A 22,460-nucleotide genomic window follows, 5' to 3' on the forward strand; every position below is an offset into this window, starting at 1 on the left:
TCCGCTACAGTTGTCTTAACTTTTGCCTGAGAAGAATGTACCATCGTGTCTTATTTTTGTACTTTTGCCCCCCACCAGCATTTGAGACTAAAAGTGCAGACTTTGCAAAGAAAACGTCTGTAGAAAGTCGAGTGTTTTCAGGCGCATCAGTCATTCATTCGGGCAGCTATGCTCTCAGGGGGTCCTTCACTCCTGGCTCCGCGGGCTTCGGACAACGGGCAGAAGCGGCTGCCAATGAGTCCCGCCGAGTAGCAGAGGGGGCAGGGCTAACTCTTTAAAGGAACAGCGACCTATTAGCAGACCAGAGGGTGACCCGGATGATGGCGGCCGGCGCGGCCTTAGCCTTGGCCCTGTGGCTACTATTGCCGCCAGTGGGGGTGGGAGGGGCAGGGCCCCCGCCGATCCAGGACGGCGAGTTCACGTTCCTACTGCCTGCGGGGCGGAAGCAATGTTTCTATCAATCCGCGCCGGCCAATGCAAGCCTTGAGACTGAGTACCAGGTAGAGTGTCCCGGGCCGTAGAGCGAGCGGAGCCAGGGAGAGAGGGCGTGGCCATACAGACCAAGCAATGCATGCATTGAAGAGGGAAGGAGGAGGAGCCCGTGCGTAGGAGCGCGGGGGCGGAGCCAGGGAGAGCTAAGCGGAGGGGGCGGGGACAGCGCGTGGGAGCGGAAGGGATGGGAATGGAAGAAGGCGGGGCTAGAGTGGGGCAGCGGGGAGGAGGGGCCATCGGGAGAACGAGGGAGCCCTTCAGAAGGCAGGACCCTCAAGGGTGGGCGTGGCCAAAAGGGTTTGGTCGATTGCGGGAGTTGCAAGGCGAGACCAGAATGCTGTACAAGAAAGGGCGTGGCCAACCTGAGAATTTCTCGGGGGTTGGGCTAAGAGAAGAAGGCTGGGCTCCGTCATCTCATTTGGGGTGTGGCCAAGCCGGGACGTGGTCTCTAGGGGGGGCGTGACCAGATAAAAGAGCGGGTCCTGAGGCCATCAAATCAATGGGGGCGGAGCCAAGGCAAGGGGCGCGGCCAGAGGCACGGGAGAGGGGCGGGACTGGCTTGCAGGTGTAGGTGTCGGAGCTCAGGTAGGCCCCTGGTGGTGGTCGGTACGGGTCTGTGCGGGTCGGCCGAGCCCTGGCCTTCTCTGGCAGGTGCCCTTGGCCTACCCCTAGCCCTCCACCCTCTCTTACCTGCCCCCCAGGTGATCGGAGGTGCTGGGCTGGACGTGGATTTCACTCTGGAGAGCCCTCAGGGAGTGCTGCTGGTCAGTGAGTCCCGCAAGGCAGACGGTGTGCACACGTGAGTTAAGTCCTGCTGGCTGCCCAGGTTCAGTTACAGCCCTGCCCCTCACCAGCGGCCTCGGGTTACCACCCTGCCTGCCTTGAAAAGTCTGGCTGGCCGGCCACTCAGGGTCATGTCTGTGTGTCTGTCTGCCCAGGGTGGAGCCCACGGAGGCCGGGGATTACAAGCTGTGCTTTGACAACTCCTTCAGCACCATCTCAGAGAAGCTGGTGTTCTTTGAACTCATCTTTGACAGCCTGCAGGATGATGAGGAGGTGGAGGGTTGGGCAGAGGCTGTGGAGCCCGAGGAGATGCTGGATGTCAAGATGGAGGACATCAAGGTGCGCCCAGGCCAAGCTGGGGCCACTCCTCCCAGATCTCTGGCATTGGACCCTACCCTCTCACCTTGACTGGGGTCCGCCTTGGCCTGACCCTGCCTTTCCTACCTACTGGTGCCCCCAACCTAGTAACAGTAGAACATTTCTAGGTGTAAACCTTGTTCTAAGGGCTTAAATAACTCATTAAATCTCCATAACCACCTTATATGTAGGGAGTGTGCTCTAATTATCCCCCATTTTACAGTTGGGGAAACTGATGCACAAGATGGCTAAGTAACTCTTCTAAGGCCACACAGCCAGCAACTGACAGAGCCAATATCTGAACCCAAGCAGTCTGGCTTCACCTACTGCTATTTATTAATCACTAATATGTTCTTTATACTTAATTAGGCACTCAGGAATTTCCCCAGCAGTCCAGTGGTTAGGACTCCAAGCTTCCACTGCCAGGGGCCGGGGTTTGATCCCTGGTTGGGAAACTGAGGTCCCGCAAGCCATGCGGTACGGCCAAAAACAAAATTAGGCCTTCAATTCTCATGGCAACTCTGAGGTTTAATTCTGAGGAGGAAACTGAGGCCCAGAGAGGTTATTTACTTGCTTATGGTCACACAGCCATTGAGTGGCAGAGGGATTTAGACTCAGGCAGCCTGGCCACTGAGTCTGTGCTCTCAGCTGTCTCTCCCTCTCCCCCCAAACATGAACTCTCACCCCGTTCTGCAGGACAAAACCTTGACCTCCTTCTCCTTCTGTGCCATAGGAGTCCATCGAGACCATGAGGATCCGGCTTGAGCGCAGCATCCAAATGCTGACTCTGCTGCGGGCCTTTGAGGCACGTGACCGCAACCTGCAAGAGGGCAACCTGGAGCGGGTCAACTTCTGGTCTGCTGTGAACGTGGCTGTGTTGCTGCTCGTGGCTGTGCTGCAAGTCTGCACGCTCAAGCGCTTCTTTCAAGACAAGCGGCCCGTGCCTACGTAGCCCGCTGCCATGGAAGAACAGGCGAAAGGAAGAGCAGCAAGGCGCATGCGTGTGAGACTTGGTCGGGGGTGGGGTCCCTGCCCCAGCTTAGTTTTCTACGGGAGGGGAGGTTGTGCAGTTCAGGCCTGAGGTGTGGGTCCCCCTGCATCTCCTCCCTTCAGGGGCTGGGTAGGGAATACCAGCTGGCTTGCAGACATGGAAGCTCCAGGAGGGGTGGCTTAGCACCCGGAAATTGTGCATGGGGGGCACTGCAGCGTTCGAATGCAACCCTTGCGTTTTCTGGCCCTGCCTCTGTCCCCTACTGTAAAACGTGCCTTAGCCAGAGTCTTCCAGCCTGCACCAGCCCTACACGGTACGGACGGGGCCCAGGAAGCAAACTCCCCCTTCCCTCCCCACTGGCCCTCCAAGCCAGGTCCCGGTAGGAAGGGGCTTGCTGTGGGATGCCATGCCTTCCTTCTTCTCCTTGTGGCTCCGCCTGAGGGCTGTGCTACTGCTGGGGGTGGCCTGCTCGTGCTAGGGGCCAGGAAGGAGATGTGGCCGCAGTGTTCTTGCGAGAACAGTCACTTTATTGACAGGAAGGGGCCCGGCCCCTCGGCCCAGCTGGGGGCAGGCTGGGTGTGAGGTCTGGTAACAGAACTCCAGGAGCGGGGCCTCCAAGACCACCCGCCCCTCCCGCTGTCCCTGCAGGGGCCCCAGACAGGGCTGAGGGGTGGCCTCGGCCAAAGCCCGCACAGGAGCCTCATGGAACAAAGGGCAGTCTGGCCTGGGCACCAGAGTCAATAAATTATGGTCAGAAAAATCACAGAGCCTGGTGATTGGGGCTCAGGGACACCAGCCGGGACAGGCCTGCCCCCAGGGGGGCAGCCAGGCAGGCGGGAGGGGTCTCCCACGAAGCTCAGAAGAAAGGTCGGGCAGGAGCCGATGGAGGTGGTCGCCTGGGCACAAGAGAAAAATCAGAAAAAGCAAAGCTTAACTGTGTCCCCGGCTGGGCTAGAAGGCCTGTGCCCCGAAGAGGGCGAAGGGGGCCTCTGGGGAAAGTCCTCAGGAGACTGCGGGTGGGGAGGGGGCCTGACTGCGGCACAGTCTGGGGCGCAGGGCCAGGAGGCCCTCTCCCCTCAGTAACTGCAACGCCTGCCGCAGGCCCCCGTCCTGGCCTCTGTAACCAGTGCCGTCTGGGGTGCAGGTGGGGGGACAGCCAGGCCTGTGTGTGTGGCTGTGTGAATGTCTGCTCCTACTCCTGAGGTGTTAAGGAAAGTAAAAGCTCTCCCCTCCAGAAGTGAACGCTCTCCCCAAGAGCAGTGCCGTTGGGGGTGCAGGGGGAAGGGGGAAGGCCAGCAGCCCCCGTCCTCAGCCTGAAGGTCAACACAAAAGGCCCACACAGCAGCCACCAGAAGCGTCTTCCCTTTATTTTAGTTTATTAATAGGATACAGAGTGCAGGCACTTACAGTGGTCAAACCGAGCGAGCGAGAAGGTCTGCTCACAGAGAGGCCACCTGGGCCCGACCCGTGGGGGAGGCCTGAGTGGGAGCCCAGAGGCCCCCGAAGCTTCCCCACCCACTCAGCCCTGAGCCCAGGCTGCCCCGGGGACCCAGGAGGAGGAGGTGGCCCAGGGAGGAGAGAGCGAGGTTGGCCGGGCCGAGTGTTCCGGACCTGGGAAAGGCACCTCCGGCAGCCGAGGCTGGGCCGTGCAGTTAATACGGCCAAGGAAGGAATATGTACAACTTGGGTGGGCGGGTAGCGCTGGGCCCACTGGGCCTGGCTCGCCGCTGGGAGCTCCCACTGCTGAGAAGCAGACACACTCCTTGTGCCCCAGCAAGGACTGGGGGTATGGACACCCTCGGTGCCGTTTCTAGAAAGCCTGGCCTACTCAGGCTTTCCTGGCCAGAGAAGCCCCTGGGTGAGCACCGCCACCCCAGCCTGGACCCCTCATTCAAGATGGCACTCAGGATGCAGCTGCCTCCTCTGCTACCTGAGACCCCATCCCCCAAAGTGCAACACCCCGGCTCCCCTCATCCTGGGGCTCCAGGGCCCCTCCATTCAGTGCTGTGTCCAGCTGGGGATGGGGGCCAGGCCAGCCCCTGACTGGGGCCAGGGTTAGGGAAGAGTCAGGGGCTGCCTGCAGGGAGCCTGGTCCCGCGTGGGGACTGGAAGGCCAGGGGTGGCGGTGGATGGGCCCGGACCACCGAAGCTCCTGCACCGAGGGTCCTGCTCGAGGACCCCCGAGAACATGCTGCCCGCAGCCTAGTCGAGCAGGGATGGCTCGGCTGGGCGGATAATGGTAGGCCGGCTGGGCGCAGCAGGGGGTCTTCTGCTGCAAAGAGAATAGAGATAGACGGGGAAGGGGAGAGGGCAGTGAGGCCGGAAGCAGGGCAAGGAGGAGGACCCAGGCCCCACCACCGCTGCCCCAGGCTGCTGCCCGAAGTCGGCTGCTCCTCTAAAGGCTGCTCGGGTGCTGGAAAGGAGCGTGCCAAGCCTGGACATCAGTACCCCCGTCATTACTCCCTTGCTCTGTGACCCTGGGCAAGTCCCCCGCCCGCCCTGGACCTCAGGTTACTCACAGGAGAAGTAGGGAGGAAAGACCCTGGCCTGCAGGGTGGGGAGAGGCAGGGCTGGGGCGGGCAGTGACTGACGTGCGTATCCTCAGAAAGGGGACAGGTGAAAACCGGAAGGGGCCCCGTGGGAGGGGACCCAAGCTACGTGGTGGGCCCATTTGCTCACAAAGAGGACAGGCCCGAGAGCCTGGGAGTCACCCTGACTCCACCACTCCATGAATTTGGCCTCTCTGAGTCTCAGTTTCCCCACCAGCCCAATGGGGATGCCAGTGACTCCTCCGCTCCCTGCAGGGCACAGGCTGGTGGCTCTAGGTGGCAGGCAGCGAGGGGGTCCAGCCTTACCTGGGCACTCCAGGGGGGATGCCGGGTGGAATCCGAGCTGGCCGAGATGGGATCTGAGGCGGGGCTGAGAAGGGGTCATTGTTGGCAAACACGCTGGGGTGGGGTCCGGGCCGGGATGGGATGGGGGGCGCTGAGAAGGAGGCTGCTGCCCCCACCGGCACAGGAATCAGGGGGGGCCCCGGGGTGGGGCCCCTCACTGCTGGGGGCCGGCCTGGGGGGTGCATGCTGGACACAGGCCGGCGCTGCGGAGTGGGGCTGTGGAGGAAGGAGAGGGTGTGAGCTGAAGATGGGGGGTGGCAGCACTGGCCGCATCCGTGTGGCCGCGGAAGCCCGAGGCGGGGCGTGGGGTGCTGGCCACGGTGGCCTCCTCTGTAACATGGGCTGGCACCAGCTACCACCCAGCCAGATGCAGGTGACTGCCCGGTCCTGGGCGTGGGGCAGCGCAGATACACTGGGCCCCTCCGTCCAGCCCCAAGACCTGAGCCAGGGCGCAGCACCTGTCCTCAGCTGCGAAGGGCTCCTGCTTCCCTCTGGCCTCGTTCCCGTGGGCATTCCCCTCTCACTGGCCCTACTCAGGCCTTCCCCGCTCCTCTAATCCCCCCTCTATAGCCAAAGATCCTTTCAGAGCCCAGCCCTGCCCTTCAGATCAGGTCCAAATGCCTCCAGAGGCTGCAGGGCCCAAAGGCCTCTGTCCCAGGTGCCCCCCCCACCCCGCCCAAGGCTCCCCTCTGGGGCCAAGCACTTGATGCCCCTCAGGCTGGTTGCTGTACCCTCTCCCCGAGGAACTCCAAGGCTCCCCAAGGGCTCAGTAGGGCTGGCACCTTCTGAGATTTCCCTGACCAATCCTCTCTCCTCCCACTATCTGTCCTGTCACTGGTTAGATGTCCCTGCCCAATGCTCTGACTTGCCCATGCCAGGGCCTTATTTCCATCTCAGCTCCAGGGTGGACAGGGCGGGGGATGCTGGTTACACCCTCCACGTGTCCCTCCAGTTCCCCCCCGCCCACCATTCTCAGCTATGCTCTATGCCCCAGGAGCTCACCCGTATGGCCGGGGTTGCCCAGGCCCCTTGCCCTCTCTGGCTTCTGTTTGGGGCTTAACCAATGGAAGGCACCAGGAGACAGGCAGGCCTTTAACCCTCTGTCTCCAGTCCCTTCAGGCCTAGGCGAGGAGGCAGTCCCACACTGTGGCTAGCCCTGGGTGCTGAGCCATCCGTGGTCGGGGCCCCTGCACCCCGCCCACCCGTGGGTTGTGCCCTGATGGACACATGGGGGCGTGGCAGGGGGTGGAGCTGGGATCCCGCAGGCAGCAGCCTCTGCAGCCTGCAGGCGACCAGGCCTCGCAGACCTGTGGCTGCTGGTGCTCTGGAGCCAGGTGTCATCAACGGGCGGGGGCACGGGTGTGGACACGGTGCTGGTGCTGATGTCCCCGATGATGCTGAGCGCCTCCTTGAGCGCGTGGTACATGCGCAGCATGTCGTCCCGCCGCTGGGCCTGGTCAGCCGACTCCTCCATGAGGCTGCTCTGGTCCGCCGATGAGTACAGGTACGCCAGCAGCTCATGGTGGATGAAGGCCTTCGTCTGAGGACAAGGGTTGGAGAGGTCAGGGCTTCCCACCACACCAGCCAAGAGCTCAGCCAGCCTTGCGAAGGGCCAGAAGAGCACCCAGCGTGCTGGGCGGGGCTTCGTCTTTCACCTGACTGCAGAACGTGGGAGACACTTACAAGGAGGTGAGCTCTCCACTCAGTTGTCTCCTGAGTCTCTCAGGGGTGCTTGCAAGTGTTCTTCCAACTCATTTCATCAGATTCTTGTGAAACTTATTCCTAGAATCTTATCTTTTTTCTTTTTTTCCTTCCACATGGCTTGTGGGATCTTGGTCCCTGGACCAGGTATTGAACCCAGGTCCTTGGCAGTGAAAACGCGGAGTCCTAACCACTAGAAGGCCAGGGAATTCCTGAATCTTATCTCTTTTATTGCTATCTTTTCTCCCATTATATCCTTTTTTTTTGGCTGTACTGGGTCTTCGTCACTGTGCGTGGGCTTTTCCCTAGTTGTGGCGAGCAGGGGCTACGCTTTGTTGAGGTACGCAGGCTTCTCATTGCGGTGGCTTCTCTAATGGAGCATAGGCGCTAGTAGTTGTGGCTCGCGGGCTCTAGAGATCAGGCTCAGAAGTTGTGATGCATGGGCTTAGTTGCTCCAGAGCATGTGGGATCTTCCCGGACCAAGGCTCAAACCAACGTCCCCTGCATTGGCAGGCGGATTCTTATCCACTGTGCCACCAGGGAAATCCCTCAGTTACTTTTCTTGGGATTTCTAAGTATACATGTTCATGTTTACATACAAACAGTTTTTCCTATTCTTTTTGACGTTCACAGCTTTAAATTATTTTTCTTGGGACTTCCCTGGTGGCGCAGTGGTTAAGAATCCGCCTGCCAATGCAGGGGACATGGGTTTGATCCCTGGTCCGGGAAGATCCCACATGCCGCAGAGCAGCTGGGCTCCTGCACCACAATTACTGAGCCTGCGCTCTAGAGTCTGCGAGCCACAACTATTGAGACCGCGTGCCACAACTAACGAAGCCCGCACGCCTAGAGCCCGTGCTCTGCAACAAAGAGAAGCCACTGCAATGAGAAGCCCGTGCACTGCAACCAAGACCCAACACAGCCATAAATAAATAAATAAATAAATAAATAATTTTTCTTGTCTAACTTCATTGCCTAATCACCCTACAAGAAGATTAAATAAAAGTGGAAATAGCCAACTTGTTCTTGATTTTGGAGGGGATGCTTCCAGAGCTTCCCCATTAAGGGCAAGAGTGGTTTTGAGACTGAAATATCAATTCAATGGATGTATGAGATCTCCTAAGAGAAGTCTCCTTCTACAATTGTCCTTTTAAGAATGGATGTCGGGGACTTCCCTGGTGGCGCAGTGGTTAAGAATCTGCCTGCCAATGCAGGGCACATGGGTTCAAGCCCTTGTCAGGAATATCCCACATGCCGCGGAGCAACTAAGCCTGTGTGCCACGACTACTGAGCCTGCGTTCTAGAGCCTGCGAGCCACAACTACTGAAGCCCGCGTGCCTGGAGCCTGTGCTCCGCAACAAGAGAAGCCACCGCAATGAGAAGCATGTGCACTGCAATGAAGAGCAGCCCCCACTCGCTGCAACTAGAGAAAGCCCACACACAGCAACAAAGACCCAACGCAGCCAAAAATGAATAAATTAAATTAATTAAAAAAAATGGATGTTGATCGCTAATTATAAGAGAAGTACAAATTAAGACTACAATGAAGTATACCTCACACCAGTCAGAATGGCCATCATCAAAACGTCTACAAATAATAAATGCTGGAGAGAGTGTGGAGAAAAAGAACCCTCCTACACTGTGGGTGGGAATGTAAATTGGTGCAGCCACTATGGAAAACAGTATGGAAGTTCCTTAAAAAACTAAAAATGGAATTACCATATGACCCAGCAATCCCACTCCTGGGCATATGCCCAGACAAAACTATAACTGGAAAAGATACATGCACCCCTGTGTTCACAGCAGCACTATTTACAATAGCCAAGACATGGAAGGAACCCAAGTGCCCATCGAGAGATGAATGGATAAAGAAAATGTGGTACATATATACAATGGAATACTACTCAGCCATAAAGAAGAATGGATATGATATCACTTATGTGTGGAATCTAAAATATGATACTGGGCTTCCCTGGTGGCGTAGTGGTTGAGAGTCCTCCTGCGATGCAGGGGAGACGGGTTCGTGCCCCAGTCCGGGAAGATCCCACATGCCGCGGGGCGGCTGGGCCCGTGAGCCATGGCCGCTGAGCCTGCGCGTCCGGAGCCTGTGCTCCGCAACGGGAGAAGCCACAACAGTGAGAGGCCCACGTACCACAAAAAAAAAACAAAAAACAATCAAATATGATACAAATGAATTCATTTATAAGACAGAAACAGACTCATAGACACAGAAAACAAACTTATGGTTACCAAAGGGGGAAAGGGTGGAGGGATGGATAAATTAGGAGTTTGGGATTAGCAGACACAAACTACTATATATAAAATAAACAACAATGTTCTACTGTATACTGCAGGGAACTATATTAAATATCCTATAATAAACTATAATGGAAAAGAACATGAAAAAAATACATATATGGATGGATGAATTTTCTCGAACTTTCAACACATACAAAGATGACAGTGCTGGATAGTTTTTCATTTGCGAACCACGTAAATGCACTAGCTAGTCAAACATTTAAATTCTGAAAAATGAGTAAAAGGGAAAATAAAATATAACCTAAAGATACAGTGAAAACTCCTTTGTCCACTCTGGCCTCCTTAGGCCCCCTGAGTTCTCCCTCTAGGGAGCAACTGGTCACTAGGTCCTTGTACAAACTGCCAGATTTCTAGGCATATTATAGATAGACAAATAGATAATTTCCCTTCCGTTTTTACAAGGAGAACTGCTGGGTCAAAGCATACATGAATTTAAAAGTTCATAGCTGCGGCAAATCCCATCTATACGTGAACAAGGTACTAGGACACCCATGAAACTTAACACTGACCACCACTGAAGAAGAGACTGGGAAGAACGGAGTGAAAGGGAAGGGACATGGGATTTTTGCTTTAGACTCTGTCGTATTTAGAGGTTTTATAGTCACAGCATAAACTGAACCTGGGTTACATAGCTTTCTGACTGCCTAGTGCTGAGCCCAAGGCCTGAACCCTCCCAGCAGCCTGGAGCAGGAGACATCAGTACAGCTGCATTTCACCGAAGAGAAGCCTGATACCCTGAGAGGTTCAGGAGCCCCGGAGGTAGCAGGTAACACCCTGGGGTGAAGGCAGGCCGGGCTGCAGGCCACCAGGAGGCCACAGCTGGGGACAGACTCAGCCTGGGTTTGAATCCCACCCCTCACTCTTCTGAGTGACTTGGGTCAGGCTTCTTGACCTCTCTGGGCCTCTGTTTTCCTGTCTATAAAATGGGGATGATAGCAGGCCCTCTCCCAGGGTTACTGTAAGGCTGGAAAACTTTAGAGCAAATGCACAAGCGTGGTGATAGCTTCAATGACCCGATTAAACGGGGGTGTGAGCCCCGTGTGTCTGTACCTTCTCATTTCCCAAGAGAGGCTGAGGATCCTGACTGTGATGTTTAAAAGGTGGTGAGACTCACTCTCATTTTTTTTTTTTTTGTGGTATGTGGACCTCTCACTTTTGTGGCCTCTCCCGTTGCAGACCACAGGCTCTGGACGCGCAGGCTCAGCGGCCATGGCTCACGGGCCCAGCCGCTCCGCAGCATGTGAGAACTTCCCAGACCGGGGCACGAACCCGTGTCCCCTGCATCGGCAGGCGGACTCTCAACCACTGCGCCACCAGGGAAGCCCTCACTCTCATTTCTGATTTTATACAGACTGTGATCAGCCCAAATCTGGCTGTGGCCACCCCGTCTTGGGGGAAGGGGGACCTGGAGGGGCAGGCACTCACATTGTTGATCATGAGGTGCATGATGGTCTTTGGCATGAGGTCACGGATGGACTTGTTGATGATGGCCACATAGGAGTCCACCAGGTTGCGAATGGTCTCCACCTGCCGCTCCAGCTGCGGGTCCATGGAGAAGGTGTTCTCCTGGGCTCCGTCCTCATTTTCTGCCTGCAAGCGGGGAGGGGAGGCCATGAGGGGTGACTGCAGCCTGAGTCCAGCGTGGGGAGCACCCCTCCTCTGGGGATTGCTTGCCCTACCCCACCCGCAGCTGACCCTCTGGGGCTGGCCCCTCATGGCCGCGTTGGCACCACGTGGCCCTGCCTGCCCCTGGGCTGAGCTGCCCGGACCTGGGGGGTGACCACAGTCCAAAGATGGGCTAGTGCCTCTCACCTGGGGATTGGAACATGTTAATTTGGGGGCCATGTTCACTCCGCCTCAAGGACAGGAAAAAAGGAGAGAGAACAAAGCAGACAGGATCCTGGTCCACGTGTGTCCCTGTCCTTGACTTTAGTTGGAGAACCTTCTGGGCGCCGATGACAGAACCCTCCCCAGCCCTTTCTGCTTTGTTTGCTCAAGAGGGTATGGGCTACATGCCCTCAGAGAGTGCTGGCAAACACAGCCTGAAATGACCCATCCCGTGAGATGCTGGCCGCCCTTCTCCCAGGTGGGGTCAGCTCAGCCCAAGGTGTGCTGGCAGCAGGGCGCTCCTCACCTGGTCCTTCTCAGGGTAGACCCCGGCTCGGAGGAATGAGGCCTTCCAGCTGTCCACGTCCTCCTGGGAGTCACAGGCCAGCTCAATCTGCCGCAGGTCCTTGTAGACGTTCCTGCGGTGAGAGGGAGGGAGGGAAAGGTGCATGCTTGACGCTGCCCATGGGCCCAGTGGGTGCAGTGAGCTGGAGCTCAGGCCCTGGGGTTGGCCTGACTGACCAGGATTCACCCCTGACCGGGGACACTCATGACCAGAGGCCCCAGGATGGCAGCAGCCCCTGCACCCCATTGGGCTGATGGAGGTACCGTGAATTCGTGCCTGTAACACCCAAAACCGTGCCGAGAGCAGGGCGTGTGCTCAGCAAGAGTCTGCATCTAGCGGCATCTGCAGTGTTTTGTTTGTGGGCTCAGCTACTCCTCTCCTTCCCCTGGGAACTGCCCATCCCCTCCTTTATGCTCTCCTGGGGGAGCCAAAGGCTGCCAACGACCCCTCCAGAAGTGGGCAGTGACCCACGACACCCTCCGCCAGTTGGGGAGCTCCCATCAAGGTGTTTTCTAGAGAAGCTACAGCCGCATCATCCAAAAGAACGTTCTGGCCTGACGCAGCAGCCACGAGCCACAGGTGGCTTCTTTCTGAGCGTCAGGAATGGGGCCAGCGTGGCCAAGAAAGTGAATGTAAATTTTTATTTTATTTCCATCAATTTACATTTAAATAGTCACATGTGGAAATCCAAAAAAGAGGAAATATATGTATACGTATAGCTGATTCACTCTGCTGTAGAGCAGAAACTAATACAACATTGTAAAACAACTAAACTCCAATAAAAATTAATAAAAATAAATAAACAGTCACATGTGGCCAGTGGCTGCTGCCTTGGACAGTAAAGGTCCAGCATGTGCCCCGATTCCTGGGAGGGAGGTGGAACTGGCCAGGGCAGGACTGAAACTCCCAGCAAACGCTTGTGAACTGCTGGGCAAATGTGGGTCTGTGAGCGGAAGATGCAGAGCCAAAAGGCTGGGGGAACAACGGACAGACACTAACCAGTGTTTATGGGCAGTATTCTCCATATATAGGCCAGGATCCATGCTACACGCATGCCATCCTGTCCCACAGGGCAGGTGTGACTGAGACGGCCAAGCTGTCCCAAAGTCTTCGAGTGAGATCTGGGTCTGAGGTTAGGCATAGATGGCCTCACAACAGTGCTCAGGCCAACCAGCAGTCAGTGAGTGGCTGCCCTGAGACTTCTGGAAGGAGCTGAGAGCAGGGAAAGGGAGCATGTCTTTGTTGCTCCTCCTCCTTCCTGCTGCCTGGAACATCATCATGATGGCTGGAGTTTGAGCAGCCATCTTGGACAAAGAGGAGGAGAGCTGAGAAATAAGAAGGAGGGCCTGGGCCTGGATGCCTGTGGGGTTGTCCAACCTGCCCCAGATGGTAAAGTCTGGACTTGATTTACATAAAAAACCCCAACTTCTATCTTGTTTCTGCTACTATCATTCTGGGTTTCCCGAACTCACCACTAAATGATACATTAGGTAATATCTTCACCCCCCCGCCCCACCGCCCGCTGCACAGGGGATCACAGGGCCAGGGAGGTGGGATGGCTGTCTGGCGTTACACAGCCAGGAAGAGCTTCCCAGCAGGCCTGTCCCATCGCAGAACCCAGGGTCTCCCACACACCCTAGGGTTTCTTAGGCAGGGGAGGTGGGGGGTAGGGAGAGATGAGCCTCAAAGGGTTTTGGAGCCAGCTGATGGTCAAAGTGGGTCTCAAGAGTTTTAGGCCAGCCCAGAACAAAGCAGGATAGAACGATTCTTGCACAAAACAGGTGGCTCAGCTGGATTTGGTGCGTGTGGATGGGCAGTGGGGAAGGTGGTCCTGGGGCCAGGAGGGAGGATGTCAGTGCCTGCTGGCCAGTCATGAAGAACCACCAGACCCTGGCTGACAGCTGACCCCTGACTTGGGGGTTCCCTGGATGAGGGTGTGAGTCTGGGCAGGGGCCCTCCTGGGTCCATGCTCAGCCCTTCCTCCTGCTCTCAGACCTCCTGCCAACTGGGTCTCTTCCTGAGCTGAGAGAAGTATCTTTGCTTTTGCTAAAGTCTCCCACCAACACCCCTTGGCATGGGTTTACTGAGAGCCTCCTGGGCCCTTCTCTTCTCTGTTATACTGGCCCAGGGAATCTCATCCCATTAGACTTGAAACACCTCCACACAACGACAACTCCCCAAATTCACATTCCTGCCCGGAGCGCACTCCTGGACACCAGTCTCTCATACTTACCCAGCTGGCTCCCCTGTGCCCCACGTGGTGTCTCACAGGCCCCTCTCCCTCAGCATCACCCCAACCCAGCCTCCGACTGGCCCCGAGCCTACTCTGCCTCTGCCTTCCCCATGTCAGCCAATGGCAGCTCAGTCCCTGAGCAACACCTTTCTTGCTCTCATACCCACACCCGCCAGGAGTTCAGTCGCTCTACTGGAATCCACCCCTTCCTCCTCTATGTCCTCAGCCCCACTTGGGTCCAGCCCCACCATCTCCCACCTGGGCCAGTGCAGGCGTCTCCTCCCTGGTCTGCCACGCTGGCCTCCTCAGCCTGTTCCCCTCGGGGCCACCAGGGGGCGCCGGTGAGCACCAGAGCCCGGTCCCGTGCCTCCTCTGCTCAGAACCCTCCACGGCTCTTGCATCGTTTCAGCCTCCCCACCCCGCTGACCACCCCACAGAAGCACTTTTCTGTTTCTTGACTGACACCCTTTCTGGAATGTGAGACCCCAGGGTAGGGACTGTTCACAGCAAGTGCTTGGTGGACACTGAAGAATGACTGAACGAGGGCCATTGGTCTCCCTGGGACCTTGGGGGATGGGGGTCGGGGTCGGGGGCACTCACCTCTGCTCCGTGTTGAAGATGGCGAAGACGTGCTTGTTGGACATGAAGCCCTTCTCCACGTCGCGGATTTTGAGGTTGTCCAGAGGCAGCATGTACTTCTTCTCTTTCTCCTGAGGGTGAAAGGGGAGGGGTCACCCTGGGCTGTTTAACTGAGGCCCTGAGGCTGCCCTGGGCTGGACTCTACCGGGAGGACCACCGCCAACACCTGACGCCTCCCATGCTGCTTTTCCTCGGGTGAACTAGTCTGGCACCGCCCTCCCCCTCGCTTACCTGCCCCAGCCACGCTAGCCTCTGTGACTCTGAACATCCCAAGCGGGCTCCTACCCCAGGGCCTTTGCACCTAGCATGCCCCACCCCCACCCCCGCCAACACCGGCCTGGTGCCCTCCTTGCCCCTTTTGTACAGAGGGACCCTCCAGGAGAGGCCTGCCCTGACCCCACCCCAAACTCTCCCCCTACTTTTCCCCTTGGCGCTTCCCCTCACGTAACACAACACACCACGTATCTTTTTTTTTTTTTTTTTGGCTGTGCTGCGCGGCCTACGGGGTCTTAGTTCCCTGACCAGGGATCAAACCCACGTCCTCGGCAGTGAGAGCGCGGAGTCCCAACCACTGGACCAGGGAAGTCTCCCCCGCCACCCCGCATTTCTTGCTTGTTGACCTAGGGTCACCTAGACCGACTCATTGGGTCCTCGGGGTGTGGAGACTCCTGTCTATTTGGTTTACTGCTGACACACAGTGGATGCTCAAAACTGGCCGACTCTGACTCTACCCAGATTCCAACCACTGAGTGAATGAAACCATTAACATGACTACTTCTTCACGACGAACCTGCAAGTGAGTTACCAATATGATCCCATTTTCGAGAGAGAGAGACAGACAGACAGAGGCACAGAGGGGCAGGCAGTGGGGGCGGGGGAGGGAGCTGGAGAGCGAGGCCCCCGTGAGCTGATGGCCGGGGTGGCCCTGTTCAGAAAGTGCCAACCGAGTGCTGGGCATGGCAGTCCTGACGGCTGCTGGGGAAAGCAGCTCAGAGAGGACGCGTCCCTTGGTCAAGGGCACGGGCCTGGTGAGTCTCCGAGCTGGGAGTCCCACTCCGCAGCCCACCTCCTGTTAGCTAAGCACCTACGATACGCCTAGGCCCGTGCAGATGCATTGCTATTAACCCTTACTGGGGGCGGGGGGAGGAGGTGGCAGTGCATTCACTGGGTTTTCTACACCAGGAAACCAAAGCACAGCATCAGGGTACCCCCCCGCCCCTCCCCGACTCCCACTCGACCCACAGCAGCTCTCAAGGGCTGATGGGAAATGCTGCTTATCCAGCAGCTCACGGAGCCCTCTCACGCATCCCTGCCAGGGAAGCATCGCGCTCAGAGGGAAGCGGGCCGCCCTGGGCCACGCAGCGGGTGGAGTGGGCCACGGTGGGACTTCAGAAGCCAGGTTCTCCCCACGGCCCTCCTGGTCTTTGACCTCCTGGGCATCTTTGGAGAAGAGAGACCTGCCCCCCTCACACAGCAGCTCACTTCTTTTCACCCATCCTACCCCTGACCTCCGGAAGGCCTCAGAACGAAACCCACCGTGGCGGTTCCTCCCCAAATCAACAGCAGCCACAGTGGTGGCGGGGAAGGGGCCCAGGGGCCCTCCCAGAGGGTGGAGGGCCACTTGGAGTTTCAGGACTACTCAACGGGAGGCAGGAGCGAGTGGCAGGCTCGGTGCGTGGGCTCAGTCCTGACTGAGGCGAGAAGCTCAGCTGGGCCTGGCCCCTCCCCAGCCATGTGCCCTTGGGCAAGTCACTGCCCCTGTCTGCCTCAGTTTCCTCAGCTGTCAAAGATGGGTAGGAGTCTCGTCCTCCTGGTGCAAGGTGAGGACGGACACTGTGAAAGTCCCGAGCACATGCCCACCCCAGAGCTGGTGCTTGCGAGGCGCCAGGGGTTTTCTTTTGTCTGTCTGTCTGTCACTCTTATGCTCCAGGGTCAGTCAGTCCACCGGGTTCTGGGCAAGGAGAGGAGCCAAGGAGGTGGGAACCCCATTCATGCTGGGAGCCAGGGCAGGGGAGGAGGTACAGGCAGGCCAGGGAATGCGGAGCCCGGGGCCCTCCAACCTCTCAGGGAAGAATTTGGGCGGGGGGCTTTAGAAAGGGCCAGGGCAGGAGTTCCCGGCCCGGAAGTTTGTGAAGAGCCTCTGCTGCCCCCACCCTATCATGTCATGAGGCAGGAAGCTTCCAGTTGGCCGGCTAAGGCCAAGTAACTGAGTCACAGTCCTTTTGGGCCCCGAGTGAGACACCACATCTGGAAGTGTTTATAGCGTGATTCCGCCCAGAGCACAGAGGCTGCCTTCCTGATGCTGCCCGCACGCACGCATACACACTCTCTCTCTACACACACACACACACACACACACACACGACACAAACACACACCACACACACACATGCACGACACAAACACACACCACACAGACACGGAGGCGTGCATGTACCCCGCCCCCACCCCCAAAGAGACCTTCTCCTGCACACAGAGGCCACGGACCCAAACCCTCCCTCCCAACCCCCCCGCCCTCCCCCCCGCCCCCCCACCCCGCCTCCTTAGGATTTCCTGAAAACCCACAACTTTCTCCAGATGCGCGCTGGCCCCGGCCGTGCCACGTCAGAAGAGACGAAGCAGATCGTCGCGGGCGGACCAGTGGCTTCCTCGCCTGCTCGGAGGTGCTGGGGCGCTGTGGCCCTGCTGCTGCCCAGGGGGCCCGCAGGACAGACAGCCGGCCCCGCCAACCCAGTGTTCAGACTACCTGTTCAGGGGGCTCTGAATGTGTACAGTAGTCTGCACATTGGTTAGGCTGGGCTCGGGCGAGCGGCGCGTCAGGATGGGCCCCCCACCCAAACTTGCTGCCACCCACGCAGCGAGGCAGACCAGGAGGTGAGTGCCACTGCCCACTGCCCTCCTCCCCACAGGCTGGAGGCCTGGACAGAAGATTCTGGAATAAAGAAGAAGGGCTTGGGCGGGGGCGGGCGCCGGGGAGGAAAAGAGGCGCCGGGCAGAGGCAAAGAGAGCCCCGACACCGGCTGAGGGGTCGGGGCTCTGGTGGAATCAGTCTCCTATTCCTACCCTCCAGTAACCACCTCCTCTTGTTTATTTTTTTTAATAAAGAAATATGGTGTCTTGCCTCTCTCTGAGGCTTCTCTACGATGGTGGCCTGACCCCGGGGGTGGCCACCCTGTTGTGTGATTTTCAGGGCCCTTGCTGGGATCCTAACTTGGCGGGGAGGGGGGAGGGCGGGGGACGGACAGACAGACAGACAGGATTTCGCGACTGCCCCTCCCCAATCTCAGGCAGCTCTGTGTCTGGGGTGTACACAGGGCCCCATTCACAGGTCTGCTGGTTCTCATTACCGCCGGCGGCGCTCGACCCTCCTCCCAGCACTGCCCCTGCCTCTGCTCTGGGGCCCCGAGGGAGGGTCTGGGGCTCCTGCTTTCAACCCCTAGATGAAGAAGAAACGAAGGGCCCCTCCTTAAGTCAAAAACTGAGCTCCCGATGATGCCATACAGCGAATCGCCAGGCTAGGGTTTGGGCCCAGAAGCCCCCTCTCCAACCGCCCGAGGCCCGGCATTCCTGCCCCGGGGACCCCCAAAGCCCAAAGGTGCGAACCAGCTCTCAGCTTATCTGACAGCTGATGCAGCACAGAGCAGACTGAGCTTCAGACTGCGGGGGAGGAAAGAGAGGGAGAAAAAGTGCAAGCGTCATCCCCACCCACACTACACCCCGGCCATTTTGAGGAGCGGATCTGGCCACGCAGGTTCCTTGAGAAATGCCCAGTCCCACCCACCCTCCCTCTGCATCTCGACCCAGGAAGGCGCCAGGGTCCTGGACAACCCCAGTTTAGAAGCAGCCACCCAGACAAGGTCCCTTGGGGGACTCGGGGCTCCCAAGCCTTCACGACATTCCAGCGGTGAGCTCTGGCCTCACGGGGAGTGGGATGATGACATTCTACTCTTAAACACCCGCCACTTGTGGGAACCGCTTCCGGCCTGGGCAGTGGGGAGTGGTCCAGGTGTGGGGCTGAGGTGCCTCGCGTCAGGGAGCCTGTGTCCTGTACCCACCGCATGGGGACACTTCCCCACGCCGTGACATGGGGGCAAGTCACTGCTCAGAACCTCAGTTTCCTTCCCTGACAAAAGGAATGTGAGTATCTACTGAGGAGGAGGAAGACAATGCTCTCCGTGTGGGACCACGGCAGGCTCTCCCAGCCAGTGAGGCTGGCACAGGGCAGGGGCTTCATAAACAGGACAGGGCTACCCGGGGGCGCCAACAGAGTTCTACCTGTCTTGTCTCTGAGCCTGGGTGGAAATACACATGGTTGGGCACAGGCCTGCCTGTCCCGGGATGGGGTCAGCTGCCGGTGAAGCCCCAGGTGTGGGGGTCACCCCAAAACCCCAAGGGGGGAGAGCCAGGTAGGGCAGCTCCAGGGGTGACCAGAGAAGCCCAGCCTCTCCTCTGGGGGCACCTGGGCCGGGCTGGAGGCTGTGCCATCCCATGTGGGCAAAGCACAGAGCGGAAGCAAAGATCCCGGAGCATGTGTGCAGAGGGATGCGTGTGCCTTCCTTGTCAGGCACCTCCTTCCCTCCTGTGGCCACGTGGTGATGGACATGGGGCAGCCATCCTGGACCACGAGGAGGAGCTATGTGTTACGATGGCCATGGGGGAGGCGGAGCCAGGGCCCTGGCCAGCCTCACAGCACAGGGCTGCCAAGCTCGCCGGGCGGGCAAGAAACAGACCACCTCTGTTAAGTGCCTTCATTTGGGACCTCTGTCGCAGACGCAAATCGAGAGCCACCTAACACCACCTTGACGACAGGGAGCGCCTGTGTTATCCCTCACAGGGCAGCCCAGAGAAACACACTGGCCCTCGCTGGTGGCCCCTGGAAGCCTGTGTCAGAGTGGCAACAGGCAGTCACACCAGAGGAGTGGCTTCACTCCCAGGCCACTAAGCCACAGTACTGTCGTTCTGTTAAGAGAACTAAGCCACGAAATGGGCCACTCAGGACGGGAGGATGGGCCGAGGCGGAGGAGGGACCTGCATGGCAACACCCGGTGGGGCTGCCCGCTGGGCCAGGGAACAGGGGTGCACTCACTCACAGCCCCGTCCACAGGCTCAGGGAGACCATGGCACGAGGCAACGTGCAACACCACCCCCTGTGCTTATTATTCCTGGTGCCGTTCCCAGAGGCCTCCCTCATCCCTCTGAGGAGGCCAAGCACATGTGGAATGATCTCAAGACAGACACCATGACGGAGCACCTCAAAGATGCAAGGGCCGTTCTACCTCACTTCACGGATGGGGAAACTGAGGCCCAGAGAGGCTAAGGGCCTGGCTGAGTCTGGGTTAGCTGTAGAAAATGGAACCCCAGCAGCCTCGGCGTGAACCTGAGTCCCCGACCCCAGGCCGTGCCCCCTCTGAAAGCCCCCACCTTGCCATGATTTTGAAGGGTGGGATCAGTTTGGAGCCTCCCCCGTGCCCCTTTCCTCCTCAGGGAGCCCAGCCCCCACGAGGCACAACCGCACGGGGGGCCGTGAGGGGCTCGGATATGATGCACAGTGCCTTTGGACACTCTGCGGCCCTGGCTGATACCATCCTAATGGTAAGCTTCGGGGTATGGTGGCGCTCAGGGAGCCTTTCCCGAACGAGCAGTAAGTTGAGGGAGCGCCACCCAGAGGAGGGAGGTGTGGAGAGCACGACCCACCATTGCCCAACCGTCCCACCCCTGCCAGCCACTCACCTCCTCATCCTTGTACCAGGACAGTGACTCGGCCGTCAGCACAAACCAGTACTCCTTGGAGCCGCCCTTCATCAGGCTGATGTTGTTGATGGTCAGCCAGCCCCTGCGGATCACCTGGGGGGGGAGGGCGGGGCTCAGCAGGGGACAGCGGCCACCACCCAGCCCGGCCTGCCCCAGCGCGGTGGCCAGCACCCTCGCCCCTAGCAAGGCGGGAAAACGGGGACCACGGCAGAGACACCTCCAGCCCAAAGCCAGGCACCCTGATTCCAGGCCACCTTGCCCCAAGCACTTCCCAACGGAGACCAACGTGGGGCCCTCGGGTGGGCAGACGTGGACTCACTCACAGTCCCCAGGGTGATTGGGAACTGGGTCCCTGGGGAGCCCCTCTGCGCTTGGTGTTAGGTTGAATTAGCACAGGTGGCAAAAGGTACTCCCAGCTGGAAGGGGCCCAGAGGAGGGCATCCCAGGCTTGTGGGGGGGGGCCATGTCACATTGGATGTGACTGAAGGAATCACACTTGTCTTGGTGAGACGCGGTACCAGCGACACCCTTGGGCCCTGCCCCTCGTGCCCTGTGGAAGGCGGCTGTGGATGTAGAGCTGGAGGAGTCGCCCAGGCAACGGGCAGAGGCTTGATTCTGCTGCCCGGCTCACCCAGGCAGGTGCTCGGTGGGCACAGGGACCTGCTCTGACCAGGAGTCGAGGCCAGCCCCCGCCCCAGGGCTCCCCTCCCCACAGGCTCTTTTCAGAATACGAGGATGAAGAGACTCCTCCACCCAGAGGGCTGGGGACAAAAGTTTGAGCCCAGGGGACCCGCCAAGGATCATGCCCCACTCTGGCTTTTTCTCTGACTGGCACATCCGGGTTCTGGGCTGTGAGACCCCCTATATGGGGCTCGTCTGGCCACTGCTGTCATCTGAGCAGGAGACGGAACCCAGGCCTGCGTGGGGGACTCACCTGACAGCTAAACGCAGGTAGCCTGGGGGAGGCCACACTCCCATGTTCCCCGGGCCATGGAGGCGCTTGTGGGATGGAGCCTCCCACCACTCTGGACTGGGGATCCCGGGGTGGCGGGAAGCACGAGTCTGCGCAGGCAGGGACACCCGGGGCCAAGGCAGCGACAAACTGGGCTAAGCTGCAGGAGGTGGGCTGCCAGTGGCCATGGACAGCGGGGAAGGGCTGGCGCTGTGCCCCCCAGGGTGGGGTAGGGCTTTGGGGCTGCCTCTGGGGCCCACATGCCTCCCTAGTGGATGCAGCTCAAGAGGGGCTTCATCCTGTCTACTCTGTCCTGCCCCCAGGCACACCAAATCTTCACAGGGCCACCACCCGCCTGTGACTGGAAATGAGCTCTTAAGTCTCAGAGACCAGGAAGGCAGAGATGGCCACAGAGTGGCCAGGGACCTCAGCACCACATAGAAGTCCCTGCCCAGGCTGTGCCACCATTGAAATGCCACCTGGCAGCCCGTGCTAAGGCTTCTCCCTCCCTGGGATGAAGAGACAGCACCTGGGAGTGTTGTGGCCGTCAGGCAGCAGGCAGAGACTGTCAGCCCCAACGAGGTCACGGTCTCAGTCCTGGCAGCAGGGTGACCGACCCGCCCTGGCTTGTCCAGGAGGTCCCTAGGCTTAGTCCTCAAAGTCCTGGGAATGCCCTCAGTCCCGGGCAAAGTGGGACGGGTGCTCAGGCCGGGGGCGGAAGGAGCCCCTGCATCTCCAGAGCAGCGTGGGTGCCTGTCCCCGCCTGTTCCTCGCTCCCCCAGGGGCAGGGTAGGGCCTGCCTTGTCTTAGTCCAGGTCTAGAGTGGGTGCTTCTAAACTTCAGTCATTGATCGACAGCTGGGGGCAGGGGGGAGGCTGTGTGTGTTGGGTGCTCCCCAGAGAAGAAGTCCTCACATGGCAAGGCCTCCACGCTTCCAGGCCCAGCCTCGTTCCCAAGGGGGCAGATGTGCCCCCCACCGCCACCCCTTGGTGGCCGAGCTGGCTCGCCTGCCTCCACCTTGGGTCAGGTAGAGGTCAAAGCTAGCAGATGGGGCCCTTGTCATGCTCCAGGGCATGCGGCCCTGCTGGAAATGGCACCTCTGAGCCTTGGGGCAGGAGGTTGCTAGCTAGGCCTGGAGAAGCACTGCCCCCCCTCAGGTCCCTCTGCCCTTGAGC

General features: G+C 58.9%; 2 protein-coding genes across 12 annotated transcripts in view; one reads left to right on the plus strand and one right to left on the minus strand.

Moving 5' to 3' along the window:
• The first annotated feature begins 206 nt into the window (after nt 1–206).
• Nucleotides 207–7,924, plus strand: TMED1 (transmembrane p24 trafficking protein 1). 2 transcript variants are annotated; one of them, XR_009539787.1, is made up of 5 exons: nt 207–500; nt 1,194–1,291; nt 1,431–1,614; nt 2,366–2,635; nt 7,852–7,924. XR_009539787.1 is itself a non-coding variant. In XM_060145168.1 (4 exons), exons 1-4 carry the CDS (start codon nt 318–320, stop codon nt 2,582–2,584), a joined length of 684 nt encoding a protein of 227 aa, XP_060001151.1. In that variant the 5' UTR covers nt 207–317; the 3' UTR covers nt 2,585–3,383. The 2 variants fall into 2 exon arrangements, 1 of the variants encoding a protein (XP_060001151.1); XM_060145168.1 differs by lacking the exon at nt 7,852–7,924 and having other exon boundaries at nt 2,366–3,383.
• DNM2 (dynamin 2) overlaps nt 3,130–22,460 on the minus strand; it is a 93,417-nt gene continuing 74,086 nt past the window's right edge. For 4 of the 10 annotated variants that reach the window (XM_060145158.1, XM_060145157.1, XM_060145163.1 and 1 more), the window contains 7 exons: nt 20,313–20,426; nt 14,544–14,653; nt 11,672–11,783; nt 10,963–11,127; nt 6,825–7,057; nt 5,479–5,733; nt 3,976–4,895 (listed from right to left, as the gene is read on the minus strand). In XM_060145158.1, coding sequence (XP_060001141.1) covers nt 4,826–4,895; nt 5,479–5,733; nt 6,825–7,057; nt 10,963–11,127; nt 11,672–11,783; nt 14,544–14,653; nt 20,313–20,426 — 1,059 coding nt within the window. In that variant the 3' untranslated portion in view covers nt 3,976–4,825. Of the gene's footprint in view, nt 3,520–3,975; nt 4,896–5,478; nt 5,734–6,824; nt 7,058–10,962; nt 11,128–11,671; nt 11,784–12,768; nt 13,036–14,543; nt 14,654–20,312; nt 20,427–22,460 lie in introns of those variants that run through there. The other 6 variants (XM_060145160.1, XM_060145159.1, XM_060145164.1 and 3 more) reach the window with 4 other exon arrangements.

This window comes from Lagenorhynchus albirostris, chromosome 3 (assembly GCF_949774975.1).
Source record: "Lagenorhynchus albirostris chromosome 3, mLagAlb1.1, whole genome shotgun sequence".
NCBI lineage: Eukaryota > Metazoa > Chordata > Mammalia > Artiodactyla > Delphinidae > Lagenorhynchus > Lagenorhynchus albirostris.

Excerpts from the sequence above, each read along its gene's own strand:
- TMED1 (XM_060145168.1), top strand. The coding sequence starts at position 318 with ATGATGGCGGCCGGCGCGGCCTTAGCCTTGGCCCTGTGGCTACTATTG. Across the intron at positions 1,292-1,430 it reads AAGGCAGACGGTGTGCACAC|GGTGGAGCCCACGGAGGCCG; the intron begins GTGAGTTAAGTC and ends CTGTCTGCCCAG. Across the intron at positions 1,615-2,365 it reads TCAAGATGGAGGACATCAAG|GAGTCCATCGAGACCATGAG; the intron begins GTGCGCCCAGGC and ends TCTGTGCCATAG.